This window comes from Pipra filicauda, unplaced genomic scaffold, assembly GCF_003945595.2.
Source record: "Pipra filicauda isolate LSUMZ 115617 unplaced genomic scaffold, ASM394559v2 scaffold2_size9829703_pilon, whole genome shotgun sequence".
Classification (NCBI taxonomy): Eukaryota; Metazoa; Chordata; class Aves; order Passeriformes; family Pipridae; genus Pipra; species Pipra filicauda.
The window spans coordinates 1754862-1782536 of record NW_024104421.1 but is presented as its reverse complement, the minus strand read 5'-3'; the positions used below and the strand labels follow the sequence as shown (position 1 = coordinate 1782536).

Sequence of the window (27675 nt, the reverse complement as noted above, 5' to 3'; positions counted from 1 at the left end):
CGAACCGCACCCGGATGGACTCGGGGAGCGGAGCGAGGTGCCGAGCAGGTACGGGCCCCGCAGGGCACGGGCAAACAAAAGGGGAACGGAGGGGAGGTGTTACGAAGGCTGGCACGCCAATAATGACAAAAAAACCCAAGCGCAGCCGATAACCCCGGGGCCCGATTAGGATCAGCCGCTTGCCCGGGGACTGGCTGGGCGGCGCCGCCGCAGCTGCCGGCCCCGCATTCCTTCACGCCCGGGGCCGCGCTCCCGCTCCAGCCTCGAGGAGATTTGGTTAATCCCCTCCCTGGCAGCCCCACGGCGGGCGGGGTGGTTCCGAGGGGCACCGGGGGTGCCGAGGGGCCGGGCGGGCAGGTGAGGGGCCCGGCGGCGGGCTGAGGGCAGGGCTGGGCAGGGCTGGGCAGGGCTGGGCTGGGCCCGGCCCGGCCCCGCCCGCTCTCCCAGCCTGCTCCGCGCCGCCGCCGGGGGAGGTGGAGCCGCTTTATCGGGAGCCCAAGTGGAAATTTCCCCCTCAGTTGCCGGCACCGCCGCGGAGGAGACGCCAGCGAGACCTGCCCGTCCTTGTCGCGCCGCGTCCCGCCCCGCCGTCATGTCCAACTACATCCACGTCCCGCCCGGCTCGCCGGAGGTGCCCAAGCTGGACATCACCGTCAGCGAGCAGGAGGGGCCCGGGTACCGCCAGGGCGCCCTGCAGCTCCTGCGCCGGCTGCGCCCGCACTGGAGACCCGAGGAGGTGACGCTGCAGGTACGGCGGGGCCCGCGGGGGATGCGGCGGCCCCAGCCCGGGGAGGGAGCGGGGCGGCGGAGGAAGGAAGGGGGGAGGGCGGGCGGCCATTGTGCGGGGGAGCTGCCGCCTCGCTTCCTCCCCCGCCCTCCCTCCCCCGCTCTCCGCCGCAGCCCCCTGCGCGGAGCCCCATTTGCCAGGCGGCCCGGCGGCGGGGCGGGGCGGCCAGGCAGCATCCCCGGCCCCCTCCTTCCCTCCTGCCTTCCCGGCGCTCCTCCTTCCCACCGCCCGCTTCCCCCTGCTTCCTCCGGTGCCCTCCGCGCTGGAAACTCGGCTGCCCGCGTTAGCTCTGGCGCTGGGAGGGAAGGGGAGATGTCCCTGAGCGTCGCCCTCGCTGTGCCCGTGTTTGTAAACCCGTCGGGGACCTCCCTCCTCCCCGGGGCAGAGGTGGGATCGGGCCTCCGAGAAGGAGGATGTGGGGGGAGCGCTCTCCCGGGAGCCGTGGGCGGTGGAGCCCTTGTTGGACTCTCCCTTGTCGTGCTCTCGCCGTAATCAATAAATACAATGAGTACGTGTCATGTATTCTCAGCAGGGTTGGGTTTGGGGCTGACGGTATCTCGGTACGCACCAGCCCCGCTAAGGTCATCGCTCGCTTTTCTTAGCAGAAGTACCGCCGCTAAAGTCTTTGATGTTCTCTAGGTGAGCAGTCATTTGTATTGATGACGAGTCATCTGCCGGAGGATTGGCTGCTTTTGTGCTTCTAGAATATACTTAAACTGGCCCCAGACAAGTCCTCAGCCAGTTTACTTGGCTGAAATAGCAGTTCAGTTGCAGCCTGCGGTTAGTTGAGCATTTTATTATACGGTCTTAAACTGCGTTATTCAGCAGTTATTATGTGGTGGTGTCTTATTTCAGTGAAGTTCCTCTGAAGAGAGCTGCTGAACTAATTTGTATAGAAATTTGAGCATGTTGAGGTAATGGCATGTAATTTGACTGAAATTTTCTCAAGTGTCTTGAAAGGAAAATAAAACTTGACACATGCCAGTCCAATTAGTATGAAAATAAAGCTAATGAGCTTTTTCTAAGTAAGTTCTTTGGGATCAGTGGCCGTAAGTTATGCACAGTTACAGTGTTTTGAGGTGCAATGAAAGTAGCTTTACAACATGTAACGCTAAATAAGGTTGTTAGAGTTCATAGAATATCACGAGTTGGAAGGGGCTCATAAGGATAATCCAACTCCTTGCAGGACTACTTAAACATGTTTTTACTTTTTTAGTTCTCAACGGAATATTTGTCTTCCTTTCATTCAGGAATGCTAATAAATGAAACCAAAATATTTTCCTGTTAGGGAGGGATGACCTAATCTTTGGGGAAAGTTCTAGTAGGCTTAAGGAAAAAAAAAATCCTTCTATCACCCCCTTTGCAAGAAGCAATTAACAGAGTAAAAACCACCAGTACCATTGGTGTGGAACAGGGACTCTTTTGACTGGTCATGCAGTAGTGAAGCAGTAGATTAGTGTCTGTGGTTAGAGACATTCTGTCTCATTTCAAGACATTCTGTCTGAAAAATGTCTTGAGTTTAGTTTTAACCAAGTTACTTTAAGACCAAAACTTTTCAACTCACTGTTTTTCCTTTTGGGCAGCGGAAGGAAGTTCCATTCGCAAAGCCCTTCAGTGGCCTTTTATTTTTAACTCTTTAGTTTGTGTTTAAGCTCCTGTGAGTACTTAAGCAAGAATGCCTGCGATTTGAAACTGGTTCTATTGCCATCGCTGCTGCTGGGACCTGTTACACATACATGTTGCACATGCATCACATGCAGAAAGACGTCAAAATGAAAGATGTTTTGGTGAAGAGGATAGAGTGAACAGAAGGATGCCTTGGAGTCCCCTCTTTAAAGAGGCATGTGCTTAGGAGGGGGATGAAAATGAGACTCATATATTGCATAGAGAATATGCCTAATCTGAAACAGCAAAGTGGGCAAAGAACAGTGATAGGTGGAAAGAACCATTACTTCCCTTGATGAACTCTGCCGTTTGCCACCTTTACTCTTACTAATTGTTCTGACCCAAGAATTATTGAGTTGAAGAGTCCAGAGTTTGACTTGAAAAAGTTAATTAACTTCTCTTGCAAAAATTTACTGTTGCGTGTTAATTGTTTAGTCAGCTGAACAATTTTGAAACAATGTAGTTAAAAAATGTTAATGCTCAGTCCCCACTTTCTCTACGATTTGTATGTAATTAAAGTCGGGAATATATTTTAACATTTAAAATTTTTTTTTGCACCATAGCATAGGACGTAAGTGTAGGATGGAGGGTGAAAATAAAGTCTTCAGTGCTTAAATTATTCTTTTATTACAGTATTTATCAGAAAATCTATGGTATCCAGAAGCATTGCTGATTATTTGGTGAATTGGAAGCAGCTATACTGTAATGAATCTCCTCTATCTCAAGTTATACGTGAATTTTATCCCTACTACAACAAAAGAATAATTTTATCCCTACAAGCATAGTACAAATATTCAAGTTATTATGTTTTGATAAGGACAAACTTTTTTTTCTCAACACTCATCTTCATGTAGGTACTTTATGCAGATGTCACCTAAAGATGTATTAGGAACTGCAGAGAACTTGTTATATTTTCTAACATTTAAATTCTTAATTTTTCTGGTTTTTGCAGTAGTCACTTTTGATTCTGGAATGTCTCCTTTTAATAATAACATTTTTCAGGAGTCCAGGCTGGAAAGAATCTCTGGAGGCCTTTCTCCCAACCTCCTGCTGAAAAACCCATTGCTTGCTAAATTCAGAAACTGGCTGTGGTGAACATGAGAAGCAGTTTTTTTTGATTTCATAAACAAAGCTATGCTTCTTCTTCAAAACAAGGTCTCTGAGTTTTCTAAGCAGCTTGAATTGTGACAGTGGACGTTCCAATTTTTATGTTTTGAACTATTTTTATTAATGAAATATAAAAACATTATTGTTTTAACTCTCTTTACTGTTCTAAAGAGGTTGTATCACCTCTACAGTGCTAGTTTGGAATGTGTTGCCCACCTCAAGAATTTTTTGTTTTTCCTCTTTTGTGGAGATTAATTTGTGTTAGTATTTGAAGAAGGATTAGTGTTTCCTTGCAGTAGGGATGGTTAGTTAGAGCTGCAGTAAGTGCAGATTTGGGATTCTTTTATCCCATGACCTGTTCTACCTCTTGTAGGTCTGGTTGTGATAAAAGATTCAGTAGGTTAATACGTGATTTCCTCTCTGCAGTGTAGTGTTATGATGCAGGAAAACCAATTTCTATTTCTTACCATTCTGAAGTAATATTTAATAGTGAGAATAAAGGCTTCCTGCTTTAATTGGTGAAAAGGCTTAATATTAATAGTGCTAATTTCTTCCACTATTTGGGTAGACCAGCATGATGGGTATGGAAAAAAAAAATCGGCTGAAAAGTAATTCAAAGATCTAAAATGATAAAAATGTTAGGCTGACAAACAGTGCTCTTGTCCTGGCTGAAACCTGAGGAGAGGTGGAAAAAAATCTGTTTTCCAAATGGGATCAAATTCTTCCATAAGACACTCCACCCCCCACCCCCCAAAAAATCCTGCAAGCAGCTATCCAAATCATTGTGATTAGGTTTGCTTTTTTGATTCTCTGACATAACTGGACCTTGGTTGTTTTCTGGTACTGTGTCTTTTTTGCAAGATTTACATGTCTTTGCAGTTATCAACACTTTGCATGACTTTACTACTGCAGCATTTTACAATTCTTTGCAAAGATTTGTTCCTGGGGCTGTGAAACGTGGACACAGGACAAAGCCATGCTTATAAAAAATTGTCCTTCAACCAGCAAAACAACCACCCCCCTATTTTTATATATACCAGATTAGCTTTTGTCCTTGTCTCTTAGCTGCTTCTTTTTGACTTGCACTCAATAGTTTTTCTTCAGGCAGTATTTTCTGGCTGCTACTCTAATTTATTTGATTGCGTTGGTCTTGGTATTCTCTTTATAACAAACTGTTATTTGGTTCAGATTTCTGAGCTAGTTGCAATATCTCGCAGTTTATTTAAACAGGCTGAGCGTGGGATTTTAAAGCATCAAAATAATTGAAACAAAAAATGTTAGTCTCTGGGAAAGTAAGTAAACTATTTATTTTGTTTCTCAGTGTTGTTACATTTTTTCAAGAGAAATGTTCGCTGCATGGCTGGTTTTGGCACATTGTGCTCTTCAGCACTTGGGAAAATAGTAGCCATGTAAAGAGGAAGAAGAGAAACATGCTGAAGTGCTAATACCTCTAAATGGAGAAGTGATGAGTGAAGGGAAGAATAAGAAAAGTTGCAGAATGGGCTGCATTGCTGATGTGTTGTGGAAAAACTGTAATTTGAGGTGTGCCTTGAATGCAGTGTCACATTGGGAAATGCAGGCAGTATTGGATGTCTTCTGAGGCTGGATTGGTTTCTCCATTCTTTTTAAGCTTCTGAAGAAGATTGATAATGATAATCTGTTTTAAAGGGTTTTTATGGTATCTGGGTGGGGCAGAAATTGTGCTGGCATTTCATGCAGTTGATGTGCTGTATCACAGTGCATGATGTAATGCAGCTGTGCATGATAGAGGTGTATCTCTTGATGGCTCTGGTTCTAATTACAGAGAATCAATATGTTTAGGCACAGCTTGGATGTGTCTGTGTAAAGGCATGTAACTTATGCTATAGATTTGTAACATTGGGTAGGAAGGGAGCTATCCAAGATGATGCAGTTCCTGTTTTTCTCCTCCATGCTGTTACGTGGCCATTTCAAATCAAAATACTCCAGAGGGAGGAGCAGCAAATTAATTTTTGAGTTAGAGTAAATCAAATAGCTTTCTTTCCTATTACCTTTTTTTTTAATTATTATAATATATCTGTACCTGTTTCCATCAGTATCACAAAATTTGTAAAAAAATCTTTTTACACTTTAATAATCACTTTAAAAGTGTTAACTGGTTGCCTAATGTTGACTGTTTTCAGGGGGGAGTATATTTTTCAGAAACAAGATAAAAAATATGTAACTTCTTGTTGTTTCTTTTCCCCTGACATTTAAAAAAAAAAGCTTTCACATCTTATGCATTTAGATCAGAATCAGCCCTTGCAAGGGGTGACGTATCTGTAGCATTTTATAATAGACTATTGAATGTAATTTTAATTGGTATTTATGTAGAGAATATGGAGGATGCAAAACTTCAGTTAAGACCTTAAGGAAAAAAAAAATAAATTGAAAAACGCCCAAAACCCAAACCCACACACACCTTAAAGCTGAAGCATAGATGGTTTAGCAGCCAAAAAAGAAAAGAAGTTAAAGTGATAGCACCACTATCTATGGAATTACAGCATTGTTTTCTCCACACTGCTGTCACACAGATCAGAAAGAGTTCAGAAAACTACTAGGTCAGCCTCTGGCCAAACTTACTGTAGAACAGAGCCCTGAATTTACTGGCTCCCTGCTTGCCTTGATATTCTTGATGCCAAATCATCTTCATGATCATCTGACCATTAATATCATGCAGACGTGGCTTTCAGATACGGAGTGTAATGAACTAGAGGATGTGGCTCCAGAGCCTGGAGACCTTTGAATGACGTTTCCTGTAAGCCTTGTTGAGCATATGAGAATTTACCCAGGGCATTTTCCAGTAGTTGTACTTTGTCCTTGTTTTATAAATAGCTACAGAAAGAAGAGAGAGAGAGAAATAGCTCACCTTGTCTCTAGAAATTAAGTTCTTGACTTATATACTTATAGGTGTGTCTGTGTAGGCTGTACTTTCCCAGGAAAAAACAAAGTTAGACCTTACAGCAATTACTTGAAGTTTTGTGAGTATTAAGGAAATACGTTGTTAAAGTCTGTTCCTTTCTAGAGATCTTAATGTCAATCTGGGTTTCAGCAGCAGAATCTGGGCAATCCCTATTTACTTAAGCTGAAACTTCACCTCACTCTTCTGTTTTTACAGCAGTACAATACCGTTTCCTATATTCTCCTCCTCTGAATGTAATAACACATTCTAGAAGGAGAAAATCTGCTTGGTTTGATATCTCTTCTGAGTCATAAGTTTTTTCTACTTTGCCCCATAACAGTTTTATTTCTGGCTGTTTGTGCTTGTTACACGTGACTGCAATTTTGCCCTCATTCTTATCGTTCTTTTAAATACCTGGAAAGATAGGATTAGATATAAGCTTTTCATGAATCACTTGCTCATGAGATGGTAACAAATCTATCATGTTATTATATATTGTATATATTATCCATATTAGATTCCTTTTCAGGAGTCTAATAACCTGATAAGAGTTTTTTAGATAAACTCTGTCTCAAAGGTGCTTCATGTCATGAGTTTTCTCTTCCTGGCTCACCTGGCCTGTCTTGTTTGTACCACGTGCTGCACTCTGAGACTGCATTTGAGTAACTCAAGCTTGTTTGTAGTTTTCTTACCTTCTGTTTGCACTTCAGTAAAGAGTTTATTTGTTCCCAAAGCCAGAAAGGATTCAAACTAGGTCTCTGATTGTGGGCAGTATAAATGCAATTTCCAGAAATGTTTTCAGAATTTAGTTTTAGCTGTGTCACCTCACCTGAAAGTGTGTATAACAATGTGTTAAGTACACAAAACAGTAATTAAATATTTACAGATTACAGGAGTAGCAGAATCTTGCTGCTGGATTTTTTTTTTAATTGCATTGTGTTCTTGACTTCTATTGCCTCTTTGTGTTTATTGATTTATCCCTAGAATCTTCTACCTGCTATACATTACATTCTGGAGGTTGTTCCATCTTCTTCCACACGGCCCTGAGAGTTTACTGATTCTTGTCCACGCTTTTAGAGTCTATTCTGTGCTTAAGCTGCTCCACTGATGCTTTTGTTACAGAATATTTTGCTCTGCTCCATCTCAGGTTGTGTTTTGGGCAAGGCCCTCTTAGCTGATTCTTTAAATGCTACAGTAAAGGCATTCTGAATAAAAGAATAAAGAGACTATTATGTTGTTTTACTGGTAGAAAACACTGGATTTTTTTATGGTGGAACATGGAAATCATCTGCTCTGAATGTTATTAGAAAAGTAAGCAAACCCTTCTGCTTTTTTAAGAAGGAATAACTAAAATCCTCCTGGCTATAAATAATTAGTTGTAGCAGCATGTTACGAATAGATGCTAATAAGTAGAGTTCCTAAATTATCAGTTGAGGGAGTCCAATTTCCTTGTTGCAGATTTCTTCTTATTAGCACTAATGAGACTTGTTTTAAGGGGATAATAGACCTGTGAAAGAAGCTGTGCAGTGCCCAGCAAATTTCTGTTCAACATCATAACTCAAATTCTTTCTGTACCTTTACGTCAGCACTACTAACATCTGTTGGGGATTTTTTGGTAGTATTGGTATTTCTGATGTCTTTAAGTCCATGTCTTTTTTCATAGAGCAATTTTTCTTACAAGTCATACTTGTAAAAACTATATTTAAGTATTGCTTGTTCGGATTAGGTAGCACTGCTCAGACTGGGGATCTGTGGTGCTAAATGGAACAGTTTTCTTGATGAACATTGTAACATTTAGTTGCTGTGAAGACTTTAAGATGTTTCATTTCTTGTCTCCTGAGTTATTAAAATAATAATCATAAAATGTGCCCATAAATTGTGAAGTCTTAATTTTAGAGTCAGTCAAGGAGGCTTTGTAAGCAGGTTTATTTGAATTTGTGGTTTCTGTGTCTGGATGAAAGTTCTGTAATTTGCTGAAGCTACTTCTGCAAGATTGAGTGTATGTAACTGTTCAAGAAAATGGAGTACCTTTCTATCTTCTGATATTCTGCATCTTTCCTCAGGAATGTGAGCTATTTCTTATTTGTGATGGCAACTAAAGCTTGCCCAGTCCTTTTCTGCATTTATTGGTGAATCTGTTCACCTCATCACATAGGAGTGTTGAGGAAAACAAGGTGTAATAGCTGAACCACAGCATTTCTATTGTAAAAGTCTTGTCTTTCCTAAATAGGGAGATCTCACCCAGGTTCAGAATTTGTTTCTTTAGTAATTCAAAAACAATTGTTCCTTATGCTTGATTTCCCTAAACCCCTGAGATTTGGAAATAAGCTGTCACTTGTGTTTGAGTGGTACTACTTTACTTTTCAAAGTAAAGGCTATCTCTTGAAGAGGAGAGAAGAAAGAACCAAAGTTTCTGAACTGAGTTTTGCTTTAAAAAAAAAAAAAAAAAGCAAAACCAAACATAAAAACTAAACTAAAAACCTCCCAAAATTCATAATAAAAAAAGTCAGCACCCCAACTGTCCAAGGTTCTAAGGGATGGTGATGTCTGTACAGAAGTTGCTTGTTGTTGACGTGTGTTTTTAGTAAAAATATTTTTTTATTAACTATTAGGGTTCAATATCAGATCTGAAATGCAACAGATCACTGCATTTGTCTGTGTTTTTGTTCTGGGCCTCACTTAGGGCTTGAGGGAGAAGCCATGTTGGAGGATACCTCGATGGACGTCAGGAAATAAGGAATTCAACATGTTGTCATCGAATACTTAGTATTCCAATGCTGATTAATAGATTTCATTTTTTTAATTACAATTAAGAATTAAAAAAACAAACAAACAAACATGGTGTTGCTGTTACCTTAAAATAAAAGCTGCTTGTAGCTTCATGGACCTGCATAGTTTGAAAACGTTCTAATAGTTGTCTCTTGGCATACACCAGAAGTGACAACTAAGTGAGAATTAATGATGAAAGCACTCCCTAAAGAAAGATGTTAAAACTTGCAGGACAAAGGGAAAATGTTTCTGTCTAGCTGTGTGTTTTAACCAAGTTGAAGCTAATTCTTGCTGTGCACGTTTTACTGTATGGTCCTGAATGACTGTTTTATGTTTTGTGGGAGAGTTTATTCTTTCTGAATTAAGTTTTAATTAGGGTTTTGAGGGCAACAGAGTAGAAGAGATATGACTTCAGTATAAATTACAGTTGCTGTGAGAACCTTGACTTAAAATTCTTTACTACTGAAGACTGCATGTGAGTTTGAGAAGGTATGAAAGCATTGGTGTTCTTGCTTCTGGTGTTGTGAGAATATTAATTGTCATTCAGTCACTTAACAGCTGAAGATAATATGGTTAGTGCTCATCTAGCAAGTCCTTAGGCATTCAGGCCGAGTTGACAGAGTGCAAAGAGTTTAAAAGTAGCCAATATCTGTTTTCTACTGTCCCAGATTGTGGGAGGAGATGAAGAACTGCTGTGTTACCCTTGCAGGCATTGAGTGATGTCAAATGCCTGACTACATGCAATGGGGTACAAGGAGCCCAGTCAGTAGCTCAGGATCTAGTCTGATTGCCAGGCAGCCTCTGCAGGAGTTCAGCCTGTCTAATGACTATTTTAGGTGTTATCATCAAATGTGAAAGAAGTGGCAGTTAAAGAGTGGGAGATTATTTTTTTGTCCACCCCCTCCTTTCCCTATCTGGGAATGTGAAGTTTCCATACCTCCATCATTATTTGAAAGGCAGCGAGTAGGTTGTCATTAGATGTAAACATAGTGCTCAAATATTGCTCTTATTTTTGTAGCAAGTCACTTGCTTTGTCTTCAGTGTGTTCAGGCATCTGACAAGACTGGTCAAAGTCTAGTAAAGTGCAGGACATTAAATTGCATTTATGTACATCCCAATGCTAAGGACTTAAAATGCTCTTTAAACCTTTTAAATGGTTCATACCAGTTATGAAGTAAAATGGGAAGATAGTGGGTCTTGTCAGCAGCTTTTAAATTTGGAATGGTGTTTAAGGCTAAGGTCTTGAATTTCAAGTACAGTCTCAAAATTGTAGTGGAGCCAAAGTGACTTCAGGAATTGTTTGCAATCAGTAAAACCTGAAGGCTGGTGGGAAGATGAGAAACACTGAACTTGAACTGTTTCTTACCTGAATTTTGTTTCTTAAAAGGACTAGTTGAGAACTCCAGAAGTATCTTTTTTACTAGTTGTGCATTGATTGACAGATACTGAAATTCTGAAGTGCATCAAATTTGTCTTGTTTTTGTGCTACCTGTATTGATGGCTGTTTTAATACTGGTTTAGGCTTGGTGCTTTGTTGGGCTTTGATTTCAGCTGTGTTAAACCATCAGTTTCATAGCATCATTCATGTTGGAAAAGACCTCTAAGACCAACAAATAACCCAGCACTGTGAAATCCAACACTAAACCATGTCCCCAGGTGCCACATCCACAGGCCTTCTGAACACTTCCAGGGATGGTGATTCCACCACTTCCCCAGGCAGCCTATTTCAATGCTCGAGAACCCTTTTGGAGAAGAAATTTTTCCTAATATATCCAATCTAAACCTCCCCTGGTGCAACTTGAGGCCATTTCTTCTTGTCTTACTGCTTGTTACCTGGGATAAGAGGCCAATTCCCATCTCACTACAACCTCCTTCCAGGTAGTTGTAGAGAGTAATAAGGTCCCCCCTGAGCCTCCTTTTCTCTAGACTGAACAACTCCCTCGGGTGCTTCTTGTGGGATTGGTGCTCTAGACCCTTCCTCAGCTTCCTTGCCCTTCTCTGGACATGGTCCTTTAGAGTGGTTATGTGGAAACTCATTTTACAACATTGCCGTTTACATGTAGCATTTCTGTAGTTCACTGTAGCATGTTTTCAGATTGTCCTCTTCTGTTTCTGTGTATTACTGATAAAAATCCCTACAATTTTCACAATATTCCTCTGTCTTAAAGATTTCTCTTGTTAGTGCTCGATCTAGTAAACATCTGTGTTTGGGGAACTAAAGGGCAACCCAGCATTCTCCCCCTGCACGTTGAAAACGCAGATCTAAATTGCTTATGCATTATTTTTACTTTTCAGCTGTTCACTGATGGAATCACCAATAAATTAATTGGCTGCTACGTTGGTGACATAACAGATGATGTCGTTCTAGTTCGGATCTATGGAAATAAGACCGAGCTCTTGGTGGATCGAGATGAGGAAGTGAAGAGTTTCCGTGTGTTGCAGGCCCATGGCTGTGCCCCCCAGCTGTACTGTACTTTCAATAATGGCCTGTGCTACGAGTTCATGCAGGGAGAAGCACTGGATCCAGAGCATGTGTGCAATCCAGATATTTTCAGGTAAGCTTTTTAAATTATTATTTTTTTTTTTTAAATTTCAGAATTTCGATGTGTTTACGGAGTTCCGTCAGGCCCAAAGCATCTCAAGCACAGTTTATGAGCAGGCAAAAAATAAATATTTCTATAAGCCTGCACTGAGTCGGTGTTCACACTCCTGACAGCTCACTGTACTCTTAGTTATAGTATTTCAGTGCTGAACAAGAGATCCTTGCTGCCTCCACAGAACACTGTGTACTCATTAGAGATGTTTATTGTGAGTATTTAAAATGTTCATTACCATTAGAGATCATTTAACATGGTGGAGTTTTAGGGGGCTGGACTTTGTTAAGGCAAGTACTTTCAGCTCTGTTTCCAATACATTCCTTTTGTGAATAGATCCAAGAGTCTTCCATTGGGACATAATTTTTTAAGCTATTAGCAGTGAACAGAAAGTGCCAATGTCTTAAGGTTTTAGTTTTTCCTGTGTGCACTGAAATGTACTTGCCTAACAAGGGCAGCTAATTTGAATCAATTCTTCTAAAGGTAAGTAAGAGTAGATTGTAAATACAGAAGTATGTGTGTTGTAATGGAATTCCAGTCCTTCCCCTCCCACAGGTAGTGTTGCTAATGACCTTTTGAATCTAGAAAGATGCTCCCCTATGGCTTTGTTGCTCTTATTGACACTGTTTTTGAATTCCTGTGCTGCATTTTTTAGAATTTTTCAATTAAATATTGTTGTTGTATTGTTGGGAAAAATATGATAGTCTGTCAGGTATACATTGACTGTAACATTAATTTAACTTCTGTTTTTCAGACTCATTGCTAGACAACTTGCTAAAATCCATACTATTCATGCACACAATGGGTGGATCCCTAAATCTAATCTATGGCTGAAGATGGGGAAATACTTCTCTCTCATACCCACAGAATTTGCAGATGAGGAAGTAAATAAAAGGTGGGTATTTCACTATGTTCTTTCCTGACTTTTCAATCCTTCTGGTTAAGGGGTAGAGGAATATTTAAGAAAAAGGTTTAACTTTGTAAAATTCTGTGTTTTGTTGCATCTTGTATATTGAAGTAGCTGTAATATGTGTCAAATATGATAGAGGTTTTTAACTAATTTGGTACATTGTGTTTATATACATATAACTCTTCATCTGATTGTATACTTGAATAGTGGTAGTTTCCTTTGCTCTTTTTAAAGAACCAACATCAACTTACCTACTTCAGGTAGTTTTTTCTCAACAGTCTTTAAGAGAACCATCAGTCTCAAACTGAGACCTGTGTTCTGGAATGAATACTAAAAACCTGTTTCCTGGAGTTGCAGGAGTACTGCTGCTTGTCCATTTTAACCCCCATCTCTTATCTGTTTTGTATGTTTTAACAGCTTATAAATCTGTTAAAAAATTGGGTGACATAACACTAAAACTAGTTTAAGGTTAGTTTGGGTGATAGGATGATCTCCCAAAGTGTTTTCCAGTGGAGGAAAAGGTATCCACAAGTCACTCGAGACTTTCACTGTCATGGACTATGAACGGTTGTATAACTTGGGTCTAAGGGTTTAATTACGTTTTAGTTTTAGCATCTCAATATAGTTGTTGAGTTGCAAATCAAACTGTGGGTGTTGGGAGCTTCACAAAAAGGGAAAATATTTCCAAAGGGTTCTACTGTCAGTCACTGGGAGATTGGGATGAGAGGAATGGCTAAACCAGGAGCAATGTTTAACCTAAATAAAATTTCTTGCTGTAATCTAAAGCTTGGGCTGAAGGCAATGTTTCTCAGAGAGTGGAGATCCAACTTTTAAGCTAAAACTAATTTGAAAGTGTTTGCACACTGTCGAACTTCATATCACTCATAAAGCAGATTCCAACTTAAAAACATTCTTCATGTAACTTTGAAATCAGTGATACCAGCTGCCCTTCTTGCTGCATTGTAATTAAAGAATGCTTTAGCAAATTTGCTTTTCTTTTACAACAAAAAGTTCTTAAGAAAACTGGGAAAACATGAGGAGTTAATGGAAAATCTAAAAGATAAAATTGCTACTTAAGTATATTTACTGAGACTAGACTAAAAATTGATGTTAATTTTCTCTATATAGATATATAGTACCTAGTACTTACTGTTGTATATTCCTCTTGGAGGAAGTAATGTAACATAAGCAAAAAGTGAATGAAACTCCTGCAATAACACACTTAATCTTTGCTCCTTTAAAATGTGCAGGACTGTATTCAAGTTTTGCTCCTGATTTTTGGACTGCTATCATGTTTACAGCACAGATAATCTCCATAGAATTTTTTTTCTGGGGAGGACAGAGGGAAATAATTGTCATAATTTGACTGCTAAGGCAATGATTGCCCTGATTTGGGAGAGGGTCCATTGCATTATTTACAAGAAGAATGCTTGATGCTTGATATGGAACACACAGTACTAAGTATTAACTCTCAATCTTCTTATACATAAAAAGGTTTTTAAGTGACATTCCAAGTCCTCAAGTTCTTCAGGAAGAGATGGCCTGGATGAAGGAAAGACTCTCAAATTTAGGATCACCAGTGGTACTCTGTCACAATGACCTGTTGTGTAAGAATATTATTTACAACAAGAAACGAGGTAGGACTTGAACTAAACAGTGAGTAATGAGTTGGCTTTGTGTTGTAATTATATGAGCTGCATCAGTGGTGTTTTTTTACTGACCTGTTCAAGTGAACTCAGTTTGAGCTTTTAAGACCCAGTGCAATGGTAGTGATACCTCTGCAAAGACTTAAGTTGCTTAATTAGTCTAATTCTGATCTGTATATTACTGTACAGAGGAAGAAAGTCAGTGTTTTTTTGCTTTTCTTTAATAAACTAATGAATTTGTTAATCCCCAGCTTGTCTGTATGACTAGGCTTCAAAATATGTAACTGTTGATCTTAATTCTGCTCTGGTTGTATAAGGCTTTTTGGAAGAAAAGAAAATCATGCAAGTATAGAAAATAACATGAAGATTGTCTCCTGTAATATGTATTTTGTTCCAGTTTGTGATTGTGGGAATACCCTTTCATAATGCAGTATATTAGTGAGATTTAATATTACATTCAGTAGCTCAATTTATTTTCTGCAGTAGGTACATACACATCTTAAATTTCTCTCATAAGTACATACTTTATTTAAACAGTTGTAGGCAGTACACGTCTTGGCAGAGATAAATTACTTTTTTGGTTCTCTTATAATACATTTAACTCATAATTCGTGTTATTAAAATGTATAAAGCTTCTGTTTTAAACCCACAGTTTATTGATTTTAGTGGTTTGAGGTTCAGTTACTAGGTGAATCAATTAGATATTAAAACAAACAAGGCAAACTTGTCACACTGAAATGGCCATTGTGCAGTAAAAGTGCACAATTTTCCTCCCTTTTCGAATGGCTGAGCTTGGCTGAGGGCAACCAACTAATCAGATTATGTTTTCTTTTGAAGTGAGAGTGACATATTCCTTCTAGTAGCTGTGTATTTGTTTGTGTTATTGGGTAAGATTGTTGGTATGTAAGCCCAGAGCGTTGAGGTGAATAACTGAAAGGAACTGAAGCCTTCTCCATCAGTTATTATTGGTCTTTGACCTATCAAACTTATCTGCCTTAAGTTCTAAAGAAAAACTAATAAAAACAAGCTGGAGTTGGTTCTAGTATGAAAATGTTCTAGTATGAAAACTGGCCAAGTATTTTTAACACATTTCTGCATCATATGCATTGGGTGCATGTGAATGGAGGAAATGAATTCCTCAGGTGATTTGTATACAAGTTTCCCTCTGAGTAATGCCACTTTTGAAGGGGGTTGCTAGTACTTTTAGTTATACTGGTATACACATATATATACATATATACATTTACAATGCTATTAACATAAATTTTAAATTCTAAGAATTCAGGACCAAGCTTCAGTGATTTTACTTAGTTTCAATGATAGGTTATAGCTCTGCTTAAAAAGAGGATAGAGAAAAGCATGGGAGGTGTCCAAAAAAATTTGACTTGTGATCTTACATACATTGTTGTGATGCTGTAGTACCAAAAATAAATCTATTTTTACTGTGTGGGCTATTTTATCGCTGAAACTACCTTGAGTTGTAACATTCCAGAACAGACTTGTTGAGGTAAAAGTAATTTTTATAGTTGCTTTTTGTAGCAGAACCACACAACAAAAGAGAGAAAAATCCGAGGAATTCCTTTAAAAGGTTTGCTATCGTGGTCAATAGGCTTTAAATTCCTAATTGAAAAACAAATGCTATATGCTTTTCTTTTTGTAAACAGAATGGAGGAAAAAACAATGCCAGCAGTGCCTCACTTGTGAGCAATCCTACAGTAACAAGTGTGTGAGTGTTTAGAGTTTGGGGACAAGGTGGGGAGGAGGGAGGCATGTAAACTGCTTTGGCTTCAAGCAAGCTGTAAACAGCTGTGGGGGGAAGACTTGGAAATATGAAATAAATATATTTTTAAACTTACGTTTGAATGTTGCACATGTACTGTTGTAAAACTTGTGCAATCTGGGTACAGCAGGTACCATTTTCATATTAACCAAACCTCAGTGCCATCTGTAGAAAGAATGTCATTTGAAAGCTATTTCATATAGTGCACTTTTTACAGAGCAGAAAGTGGAAGCTGAGTTTTAACTGCAAAGAAATATGTATTGGGTTGCTTGAATTCTGTTTACCAGAGCAAAACCTTTTATTGGTATCCAAATAATTTTGCAAGAGCACAAAATAGAATCATTAAAGATGTGCTTCACTATAAATGGCATCAAACTGTATGAAAGTAGTTAACAGCTTTGCTGATGCTGTACTCTGATTAATTTACTCTTCCATCTAGAAAGGCTTCCGTGAACCCAAAAGACCTTGGTGACCCTAAGCTGGAAATAAGAGAGAGAACTGAACTTCTGTATTAACTACTTTTTCTTTACTCCTCAGTAAAATTTATGCAAAGCTGGTAGCATTGTCTGGCTTTTCAGAAGCTGGCATGAACAAAAACTATTTGTTTTAGCAACGCTGCATTTATCATTTTGTTTGTGAATGCTTAATTCGCCCATCATGGGGGATGTGTATGTGTTTAAGCTACAGACTATCAACAGATATTAGGACTCATGTCTAATGCAGCTACAAAGAATATGGCTTGTCCCAGGGCTTTGCTTTAGGCTTGTCCTCTGCATTAACTTCACCTTAAGTTTTCTGACTTGAAAGAAAAATCAGTTGTGCCACATACTGCGTTTAAGAGGAATCAGTCTCCTGTCCTTACATTTTATTTATGAGACTGGAATAGCATGTTGAGTGCTAACTTCATTTAATGGAGTTTCACTCATCTGATTTGAATTTGTTCCTGCTGTGGCTGAGAGAATCCTGCCTCTTGCTGTTTTGTTAATGTCCGTTCTCAGTCACTCAGGATATGAAAGTCTGCAAGTGTTACTTTACATAACTTATAATTATCACTGTCGTCTACTCTTTGAAGGATATAGCTTGGAGCTTCACATTGCTTTTAATTACAATTTTGACATCAAGAATACTAAAAATAGTCTTGATGCTTCGTAGTGCTTATTTATAGACCTTGTGTTCTGATGCTCCTGAATTTTTTTTATTTTTTTATTTTATTTTTTTTAAAGTAACTTGGGAGTTTCGAAAAATACTTGATGTTTTAAGAGTATTCAAATACTTGCTATTCAACAAGACCATGTATCAGAATTCTTTTGTCTGTATCTGTATGTGCTCTTTTTGATTATATGAAAATCACCTGGCAGGAAGTTAAGTGTGTGGGTAGATGGCTGGTTTTGTTCTGTTTATTCCCTCTGCCTACCCAATGTTTTCTATGATCTTTGGTAGGAGTCTGTGGGTGCTCAGTGCTTCTGAAGACTGAGGTACGTTTAAGGCTTCTAGTTTTGATCTAAAAACTTGTTTTGCTTTGCAGAGCTCTACGGGGTATTTATAGCTAAAATTATTCTTTTTGGGTATATGACCCGTTTACGAATTGTCAAGTATGTTTGTAGCACAGATCATTGTTTTTGAAGCTGTCTTTTAGGGGCTCTGGCTCACCTGATGAGCAGGATGGGATGGAACTCGGGATACATCATCCAGCTGTGGTAACTACAGCCAGGACTTGCACCCTGGAAGTGCTTACCCTTATTAGACCGTTAAAAGGGAAGAGCAACTAGAAAGAGAGGTGTCATCACGCTCCTACCTGTCAGTACCTTGAGGAGATCTATCTGTTGATTACCACTTGATCTATTTAAAATTTGGTTTCTGGGATATAGAACATAACATATGTTCCATTTTGTATCTTGTCTGTGGTTTTTGTAGAGTTCATTGCATGTTGTCTGCACTAGGAGATCCCTGGAAGAAAGGAACGTGTTTCAACTTGCAGTATTCAACACTCTTGGTGTATCTATTCCTGTTGATAACAGTAGCTTCTCCAGAGAGATGGTGGAGCTTATTTTTAAATCATGTCTAAATCATGCCTCTTGTTGGTCTGCCTGCTCCCAGGGATATCAATGGGATGCACAAATTCTTGGTACTTATTAGAAACCTCAGGATAAAAGCTACCTGCTAAACCATTAAAGTAAACTGTATTTTTGAGAAGTGGCTTTCTCATATGAGCTGCAGTAAATCTTAAAAGTAACTTCTAGTATTAAGGTTATTTAAACAATGAGAACTTTCTTCTGTTTCTTCTAAAACAAGGTAGCTGGTACATTGTATGCCTTGTGCATTTATGAAGCAGCCAATTTAAAAGCTTTTGCTTTCTTTCAGTTTCACAGAAGGAACTGTGCATCTTTATTTTGAGCCTTCGTGCAAAAATTAACTTTAAGGTTGAGTTCCACAGTAGCATGAGTCTGAAAGGGATCAGTATAAATACGAGACTTTTTCACTTTGAACTTTTGTCTTATCAAATGTGAGTTTGCCAAATTTTCTTCATCTGCTTCAGACTGGGTATGCCATTGTTGCTGCCTTGTGGTGCCGTGCACCGTGCTATGTTGCACTGACTGAAAGTTTATCTCATTGTTCACATTCACTTCCTCATAGGACACGTGCCTAGTAACAGCTTCAGCTTTATCTTGCTAGATTAAATTTCTGGTTGTATGATATGTTCTTTATATCTGGAAGTGAGTTTTTTAAATGTTAACTTTAACTAACCATGGATTTAATTAAAAATCCATCGTAGCACATGGGTATGTTCTAGGTGTAATCTGCACATGAAAAAATTTTAAAGTATTTACATCCATGTTTTCCAAGCAGACTTTTACCTGCTGTGTTGGAATTTTATGTCAAGAAGGAAGTAAAAACCCTCTATAAATACAGACAATATGAAATGTTTTGGGGGTTCAGGAGATCAGTTGTGTAGCAGAATATTAACCAGGGTTGGGCTGTGTATTTTGACTGGCTTGTAACTTAGAGGTGTGTCTTTTGAAAAGCAGCAATAAAGAACTGGTGGGAAGAGCAAATAAATGTATGAATTTGCCAGTCAGGCAGTGGCAGAAGTTCATTTGTGGCGGTATTGTAAGTATTTGTCCGTCTGGAAAACATTAATGTGTTAATATTTCAAATACGGTAAAGCCGAACTGCATATGAAGGAACCCTTTTAACAAAGTTCTTCTGTGCTAATTTGGTCAGGGTATTGGTGATGTATGATATTCCTAAATCTTAAGGAGGCAGTATTTTAGGCACTTAAAATCCTTAGTGTAGGAAATCTATGTATGTAATGTACTTAATTTTAACACTGTTCGTGATTTTTTGTTTTTTACCTGGAGTTCTGACAGCATTGGTATCTGTAAGATGTTTTAAGTCATGTTAAGAAGATTGCTCTTTGTAATAAAGGAATGTTTTTATTAATTAAATTTGCAGATAGTCATCAAAAGAATGGGTATAGAGAGGGAGAAGGGTGAAAATTACCTATTCAGCATAGTAGTTGAGAAATGCAAGACTTGAGTTTTTAATGTTCTAGTGCAAAGTTCTTATGTTTACCAGTTGCTTCCTTTTCTGATGTTTTTAGTCATTTTGCTGGTTTCCATTAAAATACAAGAGCTCTAGTTTTACTTATTCTATCTTGCTAGTATTTTGGCTTTTATGTGCTGTAGAAATTAAGTGAAGCATTTTCCTGGGTTACACTACAGGTAAAAGTAATTTGGAAACATTGGGGGCTGTGTTTTGCTGTTTTGTCAGACCTTGTTTACATAATACTATGTAGTTTGATAGTTTTGAGGACTGTCTGACAGTTTCTTGAGACCAGTTTAAGCCAGATAAAAAAAGGAAGAGTTAAGAATAGTCTTCCTTTGTAAGTGTGGTTAGAGGAAGCAGGAAATATCAATGTGTTAGAGGAAATATCACCATTGTTGCCACGTGTTAGTACACTATGGTTTCACATTTGTGTGAGAATGAGCAAAACTGTTGGTTTTTTTTTTTTTTTTTTAAGTCAGGGAAAAATTGATCTGCTATTTCTACATAAAATTTAAATAAAGAATGTGCTACTCCTTATTTTGAGGGTAAGGGGTGCCCTCATGTGGTAGAAGTTAAAATTGAAATTCTCCTATTCAGATTTTAAGCTCAGATTTTAAACAGAGAGAATTTTAAGCTCTAATTATTTAAGAGCTTTTTTGAATGAATATTTAGGGGAATCTCATATTGTAAAAATCACAGCCTTACCCTGGAATGTCTGAGTGCACACAACTGGGCACAAGAAAGACGAGTGCATGGTTTGGTTTGGTTTTGTTTTTCCCTGAAATCTTCAAAGGACACCAAAGGATTAGGGCTGTGACTTCACTTGATCTGAACTCTGATGTTGTTGCTGTTGTCTCTCACATAGGTGATGTGCAGTTCATAGACTATGAGTACTCTGGATACAACTACCTGGCTTATGACATTGGAAATCACTTCAATGAATTTGCAGGTAAGAGCTGGATTTCTGAGGTGAAGTTTGACTGGTTTTATGAATAAAAAAAACCCCAACTACCTCATTCTTGCACATTCTCTTTGTCTGTTTATCTAAATGGATGTTTACAGCTGTCAGCTCACGGTATCAGAATATGTTGTCTCATTTTGCAGGCCAGTTATGCCTTTACTTTGCAGCTCTGCAAAGCCAGAAATGGCAGTGTCATGTCCTGTGTGCTGGTAGAATTAGATAAATACAGAACCCACAGCTTTCCCAGGGGCCTTCTGTGAAGTGACACAGCAGCCAACTGTAATGAAATACTGTGGATGTCACACTGTAGGTATATATTGAGAATACTCTGTGTGGTTCCACAGTGCCAAAAAGCAGGCTTGTCTGGTTTTTTTGTTGGTTTGAATGGGTGTGCTAAGTACTTGCCCTGTCCTAAAATGAGAGGTAAAGGTAAGACTGTCATAGGAAAAAGTTGGGATTTCAGGAATAAAGGAATAAGGTGTTTGTAGACTCATTTATTATCTAGTTCAAATTTTCTCAGTGAATGCCCATTCCATTTACTCCATAAGGGAGAAATAACCTCAAGTGTGTGCTGTGGTGTTTCAGAGCATGGGACAGCAGTGAAAACTTGCATAATGATTAGTGCAGATGGAAAGCACACTGTGGTGAAAACAGGAGCATTAATCTACCAGTCGTTTCACAATGTGAAGTTTAGATAACTTAAAAAAAAATCGAGATGTGTACTTGGGAACGTAAGTTGTATAATTGGTAATTTAAACATTTGGAAAGCAAGTTAAATTCTTTTACAAAGTATAATTGGGAGCATTTGATTTTTGTCTTGTGCTTCTCCAAGTCTTACATTGGTAAGAAGACTAAATGCACAGATATATTTTTTTTTTTTACCTATGAAGAATGGTTGTGCTTCACTTTTACTCTCCATCCAGTAAAAATCTTAATTATGTTTTGAAGGTAAATTTGAGTAGATCTGACACACAAAAGAGTTTAGGTGCAAGGGGATTGCACTGTTCATAGTATAAGACTTGAGGAGAATTCCCAAATCCCTGGGGAGTGAGCTGTGATCCAGGTCTGGGGCTCCTGCCAGATTCCCTATGGCCTGTGACTAAGCATCGCCAGTATAGGAAGAAAAACAGGATAAAAAGGGGTTATAGAGATAAGACTTCTAATTCCACCAAACCCTGAGGAGGAGAGAGACAGATTTGTAGTAAATTTTCTTCAGACATGAGCTTAGTTAGTGACAACTGGATATGCATCTGGACTCAGCTTGGGATGTTGTTGCACACAAGTGCCTTTTCCTACAAAATATGTAATATTTGATATATTTGAGAGCTTTTGTTTCATACTGCAAATACTTTTTCTTGAAGCTTCTCTCAAAGCCCAAGTTGTTGAATCTCAGCCTACAAGTAGACTCGAGGTGGCTGAAAACATAAATCAGATGTTGAACGCTCTGATTTGTGTGTGGGGAAATTCTTGACAACACGTAACTGATAAAGTCAGGTCAAAGTAAAAATGCTGATGTTTGTCTACAGCAATTTGTACCTTTGTGTTGGGATGGGAAGGGGGAAGTAGTCTAGTAATGGACTTTTAAACATAGAGAATTGTAAGCTCTAATTATTTAAGAGCTTTCTTGAATGAATATTTAGGGGAATCTCATATTGTAAAAATCACAGCCTTACCCTGGAATGTCTGAGTGCACACAGCTGGGCACAAGAAAGACAGGTGCACAAGAAAGAATGATAGGTACTTAGGGCTTCTAATGGTCTTTTTAGGCTAAAGAAGGTTCTAATAGGTATTTTTTTCTTTTCTAGGAGTAAATGAGGTAGACTACAGCCTTTATCCTAACAGAAAATTACAGGAACAGTGGCTGAGATCTTACCTTGAGGCCTACAAAGAATATAAAGGATTTGGCACAGAAGTCAGTGAAAAAGAAGTTGAAGTTCTGTATGTCCAAGTCAATCAGTTTGCACTGGTAAGTAACCAAACACTTGATTAGGCACACGATGGACAAATGTAATTCCAAGTTTCTTAATCTGAGCGCTGTGGCACATAAAGAAAAGCTTCTGTTAGAAGTAGAATTTCCTTCCACTTGCTGTTTAAAAATTGTCTGTAGAATATTCCCAGTGAAAGAAGCACTGGGCATTCAGAAAAGGAGGAGATGAGCTTTTAGTGAGTATTTCTGTTGACTGTGTATTGGTTTGGCAAGTTTGAGTTGGCCAGAGCTTATGGTGGGTCTGTATTGAACTTTTGTTTGTAGTGGTAAGAAGACAGAAGAGCAAGTTCATAAAGGCAAACTTTAAAAGCCTTTTTAAAATAAGATGATAAAATTCTGTTAGAGTAAAACCAGGGTATTTTGATTTTTTGTTTATTTGTTGCAGATAATTAGGTCACTCCAGAATCTTTCTGTACTGATTTAACTTTCCTTACCTGAGTGTCTTGGCAAGAAGGGAGTTGCTTTCAGATTTGTTTTTTATCACCTTTAGCGGTTTAAATTGTAGCAAAGTGCACATGGAGTCAGTCTCCTGGTTCCTCAGAAGTTCTAGAGAGAGGGCTGTCTGTATGAGTCTGCTTCCTGCTCCTCCAGTATCTCTGCATTATAAGCTGTTTCCTCTCTGTCAGTCTGTCTTTTGCAGACTTTGGATGTAACAGCTTCAGTCTCTTGTTCTTTCCCTTTGAAAGGATGGAGCCTGTTCAATTTTGACCTGACTTTGGTGCCCTGTCCTTCAGGAAAACAAACCACATCAAATGTAATTCATGGAAGTAGAACAAGTCAAGTCACATAGGTGTGGAATTAAATCTTTGAATGTCATGAGGATATATACTGTTAGAAGCAGTTTGAAGTTGTCTTTCTCTTTTTCTAAGCTTTGTCTTTGTGAGATTTCTTAACAGATATTTCAGAGGTTCACATCATTTTTGTTTTTCAACTAGCCCTGATCTTGTTTTGCCTAGAAGATGTGATTGGAAATGTTACAACAAAAGTTGCCTCTATTTTGTTTTCTCTTCAAGAATAACATGGCAAACTATTTGTAGGAGGACTTTAAAGAAGCCACTCTAGCCTTATTTTAGTTCTCTTTCCTACTGATCCAAACACACTTCTGTTACTGTAATATTCTGTTTTCTGGCAAAAGCTAATGGTTACAGTGAGGAAATACAATTCACAAGGAAATGATTATTAAACAAGTCTTTGAAAATAGCAGCTTGTTTGGTGCAATTCTTTTAAAATGTCAGCTGTTACTGTTAAACTCAGCTGTCCCATTTATTTGGGAAAGTTAGAGCTGCAGTTAAGTAAGCTGGTGGTCTGTTTTAAAATATATAGCGTTGTTTTGTCAGTTTTAAATGATGGTCACAGTAAAGTTTAAGAGGATAGAGTTGTGTTTAGAGAACAACTCAAGGCTTGCCTATAGACCACACATGATGCTCAAATACTGTGTGACACTTGTGTCAGTTCGTGTGGGAAGCTTTGTTAAGAGAAAACATGACCTAAAGTTAATGGATGCTGATGTACAATGCTGAACTGCTACTCTGGCAAAGTTATCTAAACTAGAGATACAAGATTCACGTGGACATATATTAGTTACCGTGTTAAGATGCTTTTGGGTGCATGTGCATTTTTGTGCCTTCTAAACTCCTGGTCAAGTGTTACATGCAATCTTTGGGAAGCCATTTAGTTAATTACTGTAAGCAGTTATTCACTGAAGTTTGAAGTCTGTAGCTTGTAACCTGGGTGGTCCAGAGACATCTTCCACAAGGAGACTGTCGTGACCATTACATGTTGATTTGGGGTATATTAATGATCAAATCAAGTAATGGTTTCAGTCTGGAAGTGAACACGGAAATAAGTTTGGAACAAATGAAAAGTTTGTGTAAAGGCTGAGGAGTTAAAGGTTTTTGTACAGCACTGCATATCATCTTTGTCCAAGTCAGCAGTGAAAGTGTGTGTAGGTATAGAGATCCAAGGCTGTATTCAAAGATTCAAAAGGAATTTCATATTTGTACTAGATATGAATAACTGTGGAATAATATATACTTAATTAGATAGTAGATAAGACAGTTGAATTCCTGTGCATTTTTAAGGTATGGTTTATATAGTTGTACAACAATCTGCTTAATAGGTGACCTATTTTATAAATGCAATGTTATTTTTCTTGAAAATGACACATGGAGAGTTAGGAGTCCAATAGGTTTACTTGTAACTCGGATTGCCAGTAGTTTATTCTAAAATACTGCTTACCAATCTGTTTGGTAAAGAGATATCAAATAACTTTACAAAAAGTTTGTGTTTTGAGTGCTCTTTTGTAGATAACTTTCTGTCTCAATGTAAGAATATGTCTGCATGTTAGATTGGAAATGAGGTTAATTTTTCACTGATAAATTTTTTTCCTTTCAGGCTTCCCACTTCTTTTGGGGATTGTGGGCTCTAATTCAAGCCAAATATTCCACCATTGACTTCGATTTTCTAGGGTAAGTGTGCTTGCTATGTATGAACATGAAATACTGGGGGCTGGAAGGGATCTGTAAGGCCATCTACTCCAACACCCCAGCTATCAGAAACTGAGACCTGAGAGACAGATCTGATCTATGTGGTCATACAATAACATCCTTCAGAGAAAAACAGGATAGTAAAAGCTGTCTGTGCTTTTTGTTGCTGAAAGTTCTCTAATTAGTATGTGCCCCTGGAATAAAACTCATGGTATAAAAAGGCAAGGAACATAATGTTTTGGGACATTGAGTGCTCTTTTTTATTAAAGAGACAAAGGCTTAAAGGCCAAGTGGGTCAGTGAGGTGTGCTCTCTGTCAGATCCAAGACCTACATTTTCAACTGCAGGAGTCAAAGAAATGGGATTCTTGTAGTAAACGAGCTCTTTTGTATTGATTGCATGGAGTGTTGATCCTGGAAACCCCTACTTTTTTTCAAGAGTTTTTGTAACACTGATGAATGTTAAGCCCTGTTTCCTGAGGTGCTGGCCAGGGTTGTTCTGTTTCAGGTGGATAGATGTGTCTTTGGCATTTTTTAAATGATCTTTTATGGCAACAAGCAGAGGAATTCACTTCTCCAGTGGGACCTGTGTGAGGTGATAAAAGTAGTAATTTTTTCCTGGTAAAAGATCCCACTTTGGAATTTTTTTGCCCTGACTAAGCCGGTTTGCTGGGCTTAATTGTGTCATTTTGTCAATGAGACCACTCTGGGTTCCTGTGACTGATTATCTACTGCAGCAGTACCCGTGAGTCACCACGAGATGGCGCGACAAACTCAGAAAACACGGGTCATAGAACCCCGAAACTTGTCAGCTTTGAATAAAATGCCATTCTTGTAATAGTCGAGATGACATTTCTGTGGGAATGTAGTTGGACAGTCCATTAAGAACAACTCAAACCACAGCCACTACCTTTTGATAATACCAGAACAGCATCTGTTTTGCAAGCTGGGAGTGGGGTGAGGAAGTACCGGAACATCCATGTGCTGTTGTGAAGTTCTTCCTTTGGCAGCTGCTAAGGGTCAGTGTTGGAAACAGGGTCCTGGGGTTGGTGGTCTTTTGACCAGCCCTCCTTAGCATGGCTGTTTTCATGTAAGGAGTTACCTGCTCTTAACTTAGGCACTCTCTCTCTCTCCCTTTCAAAAGGTATGCAATTGTTCGGTTTAACCAGTATTTCAAAATGAAACTGGAGGTCATGACGTTAACTCTTCCTGAGTAACGAAGAGGAGGACACTTACCAAGTGGATGGACAACCCCTGGATCTTTTCTGAGAACAGATACTGGAAAAAAGCTAAACATTTGTTGAAGTGCTGTAATGCTCACTTGGTGGTTCTTGCTTTATAAATAATGCCTCTAAACAGTCCTTCAATGTTAAATTTAATATGAAGAGCATACATACTGCTGTTGATATAAAACGGATTAGAAACTTGCTAAATCTATAAAAAGTTGTAGAAATGGCAATTTAATCCTTCTTTGTAATTTAACATATGTTGTATGTGAATTATTTATTATAAGTTTAACATGATTCCATTGCTGCTTTCATCAGTTTTTGTTAAAGTTGGGTGCAGACAGTGAAGTTGTTCCAAAGGATTCATTTAACAACTTATTTTATTGAAGTTGCATTAACTTATGCTGAAGAAGACTTGTCAGAGAATATTACCCTCTAAGATGTGTACGAGCAAAATGAGTGACAATAGACTTGTGAGATCTCCAGTGTAACTAGGGAGAAGGATTAGGATTGTCTTTTTATTTTTCCCCTTTTTTTTTTAAAGAAAATGGTAGCTTTCCATATGATGGTACTTTTCTTTTCTTTTCTTTTTTTTTTTTTTTTTGCACAAGAATCAACCGGCTTGCTGAAATGATAATTGAAGTTTTGATTTTTTTTTCTTGATGTGTTAAGCTGTAGAAATGTGAAAGTTCTGTGGCCATAAGGCTCTCTGAGGGCATGTACCATCTGTAACTCCTGTGCGAAAGCTGCTTTTTTATTAAGTGTACTCTTGAAAACAAAAGACCACTGTTCCAAATCTATATTCCTTTTTGAAACTTGATTCTAAATTTGAACACTATTCTGGTGTCTGTATTTGATGTGCTTCAGTAGGATCTAGTGGAACAGATGTTGAACTGGAGACGAGTGAGCAGAGATCCTGTTGCACTGGGGAGCAAGACACAGGTTTACAGTTCATGTGTTGTTGACATCTTTCTGCTTTGTCATCTTCTAACCTTGGATTCTAAGTCTTAAATGCCTGGTCCTGTAGCTGTGCAGATTCTGGTGTGTCTGGTGGTTCTTTTTTTTTTTTTTTTTTTCTGTCAGCAAATTGCTTTTCGAAGTCTCCAGTCTGAAGGACAGTATGGAAAAGTGTATGACTTGAGCAACTGGGCTTTGATCATCACACACACTTTCTTATTTCTTAAAGCTATTATACCAAGAATGGTCTGGATTACAAAATGTGAATTGAAAAGACAATGTTTACTTAATGGGACAATGTATAAGTTTGTGTGGAAAAGAGGCTTTAACTCTGAA

At 38.6% G+C, this 27675-nt stretch overlaps 1 protein-coding gene across 1 annotated transcript; it reads left to right on the top strand.

Moving 5' to 3' along the window:
• The first annotated feature begins 31 nt into the window (after positions 1-31).
• On the top strand, positions 32-27675 carry ETNK1 (ethanolamine kinase 1). Its single transcript, XM_027726479.2, has 9 exons — positions 32-48; positions 519-748; positions 11544-11803; positions 12597-12737; positions 14247-14389; positions 20590-20673; positions 22491-22651; positions 25067-25140; positions 26301-27675. Exons 2-9 carry the CDS (start codon positions 593-595, stop codon positions 26371-26373), a joined length of 1092 nt encoding a protein of 363 aa, XP_027582280.2. The 5' UTR covers positions 32-48; positions 519-592; the 3' UTR covers positions 26374-27675.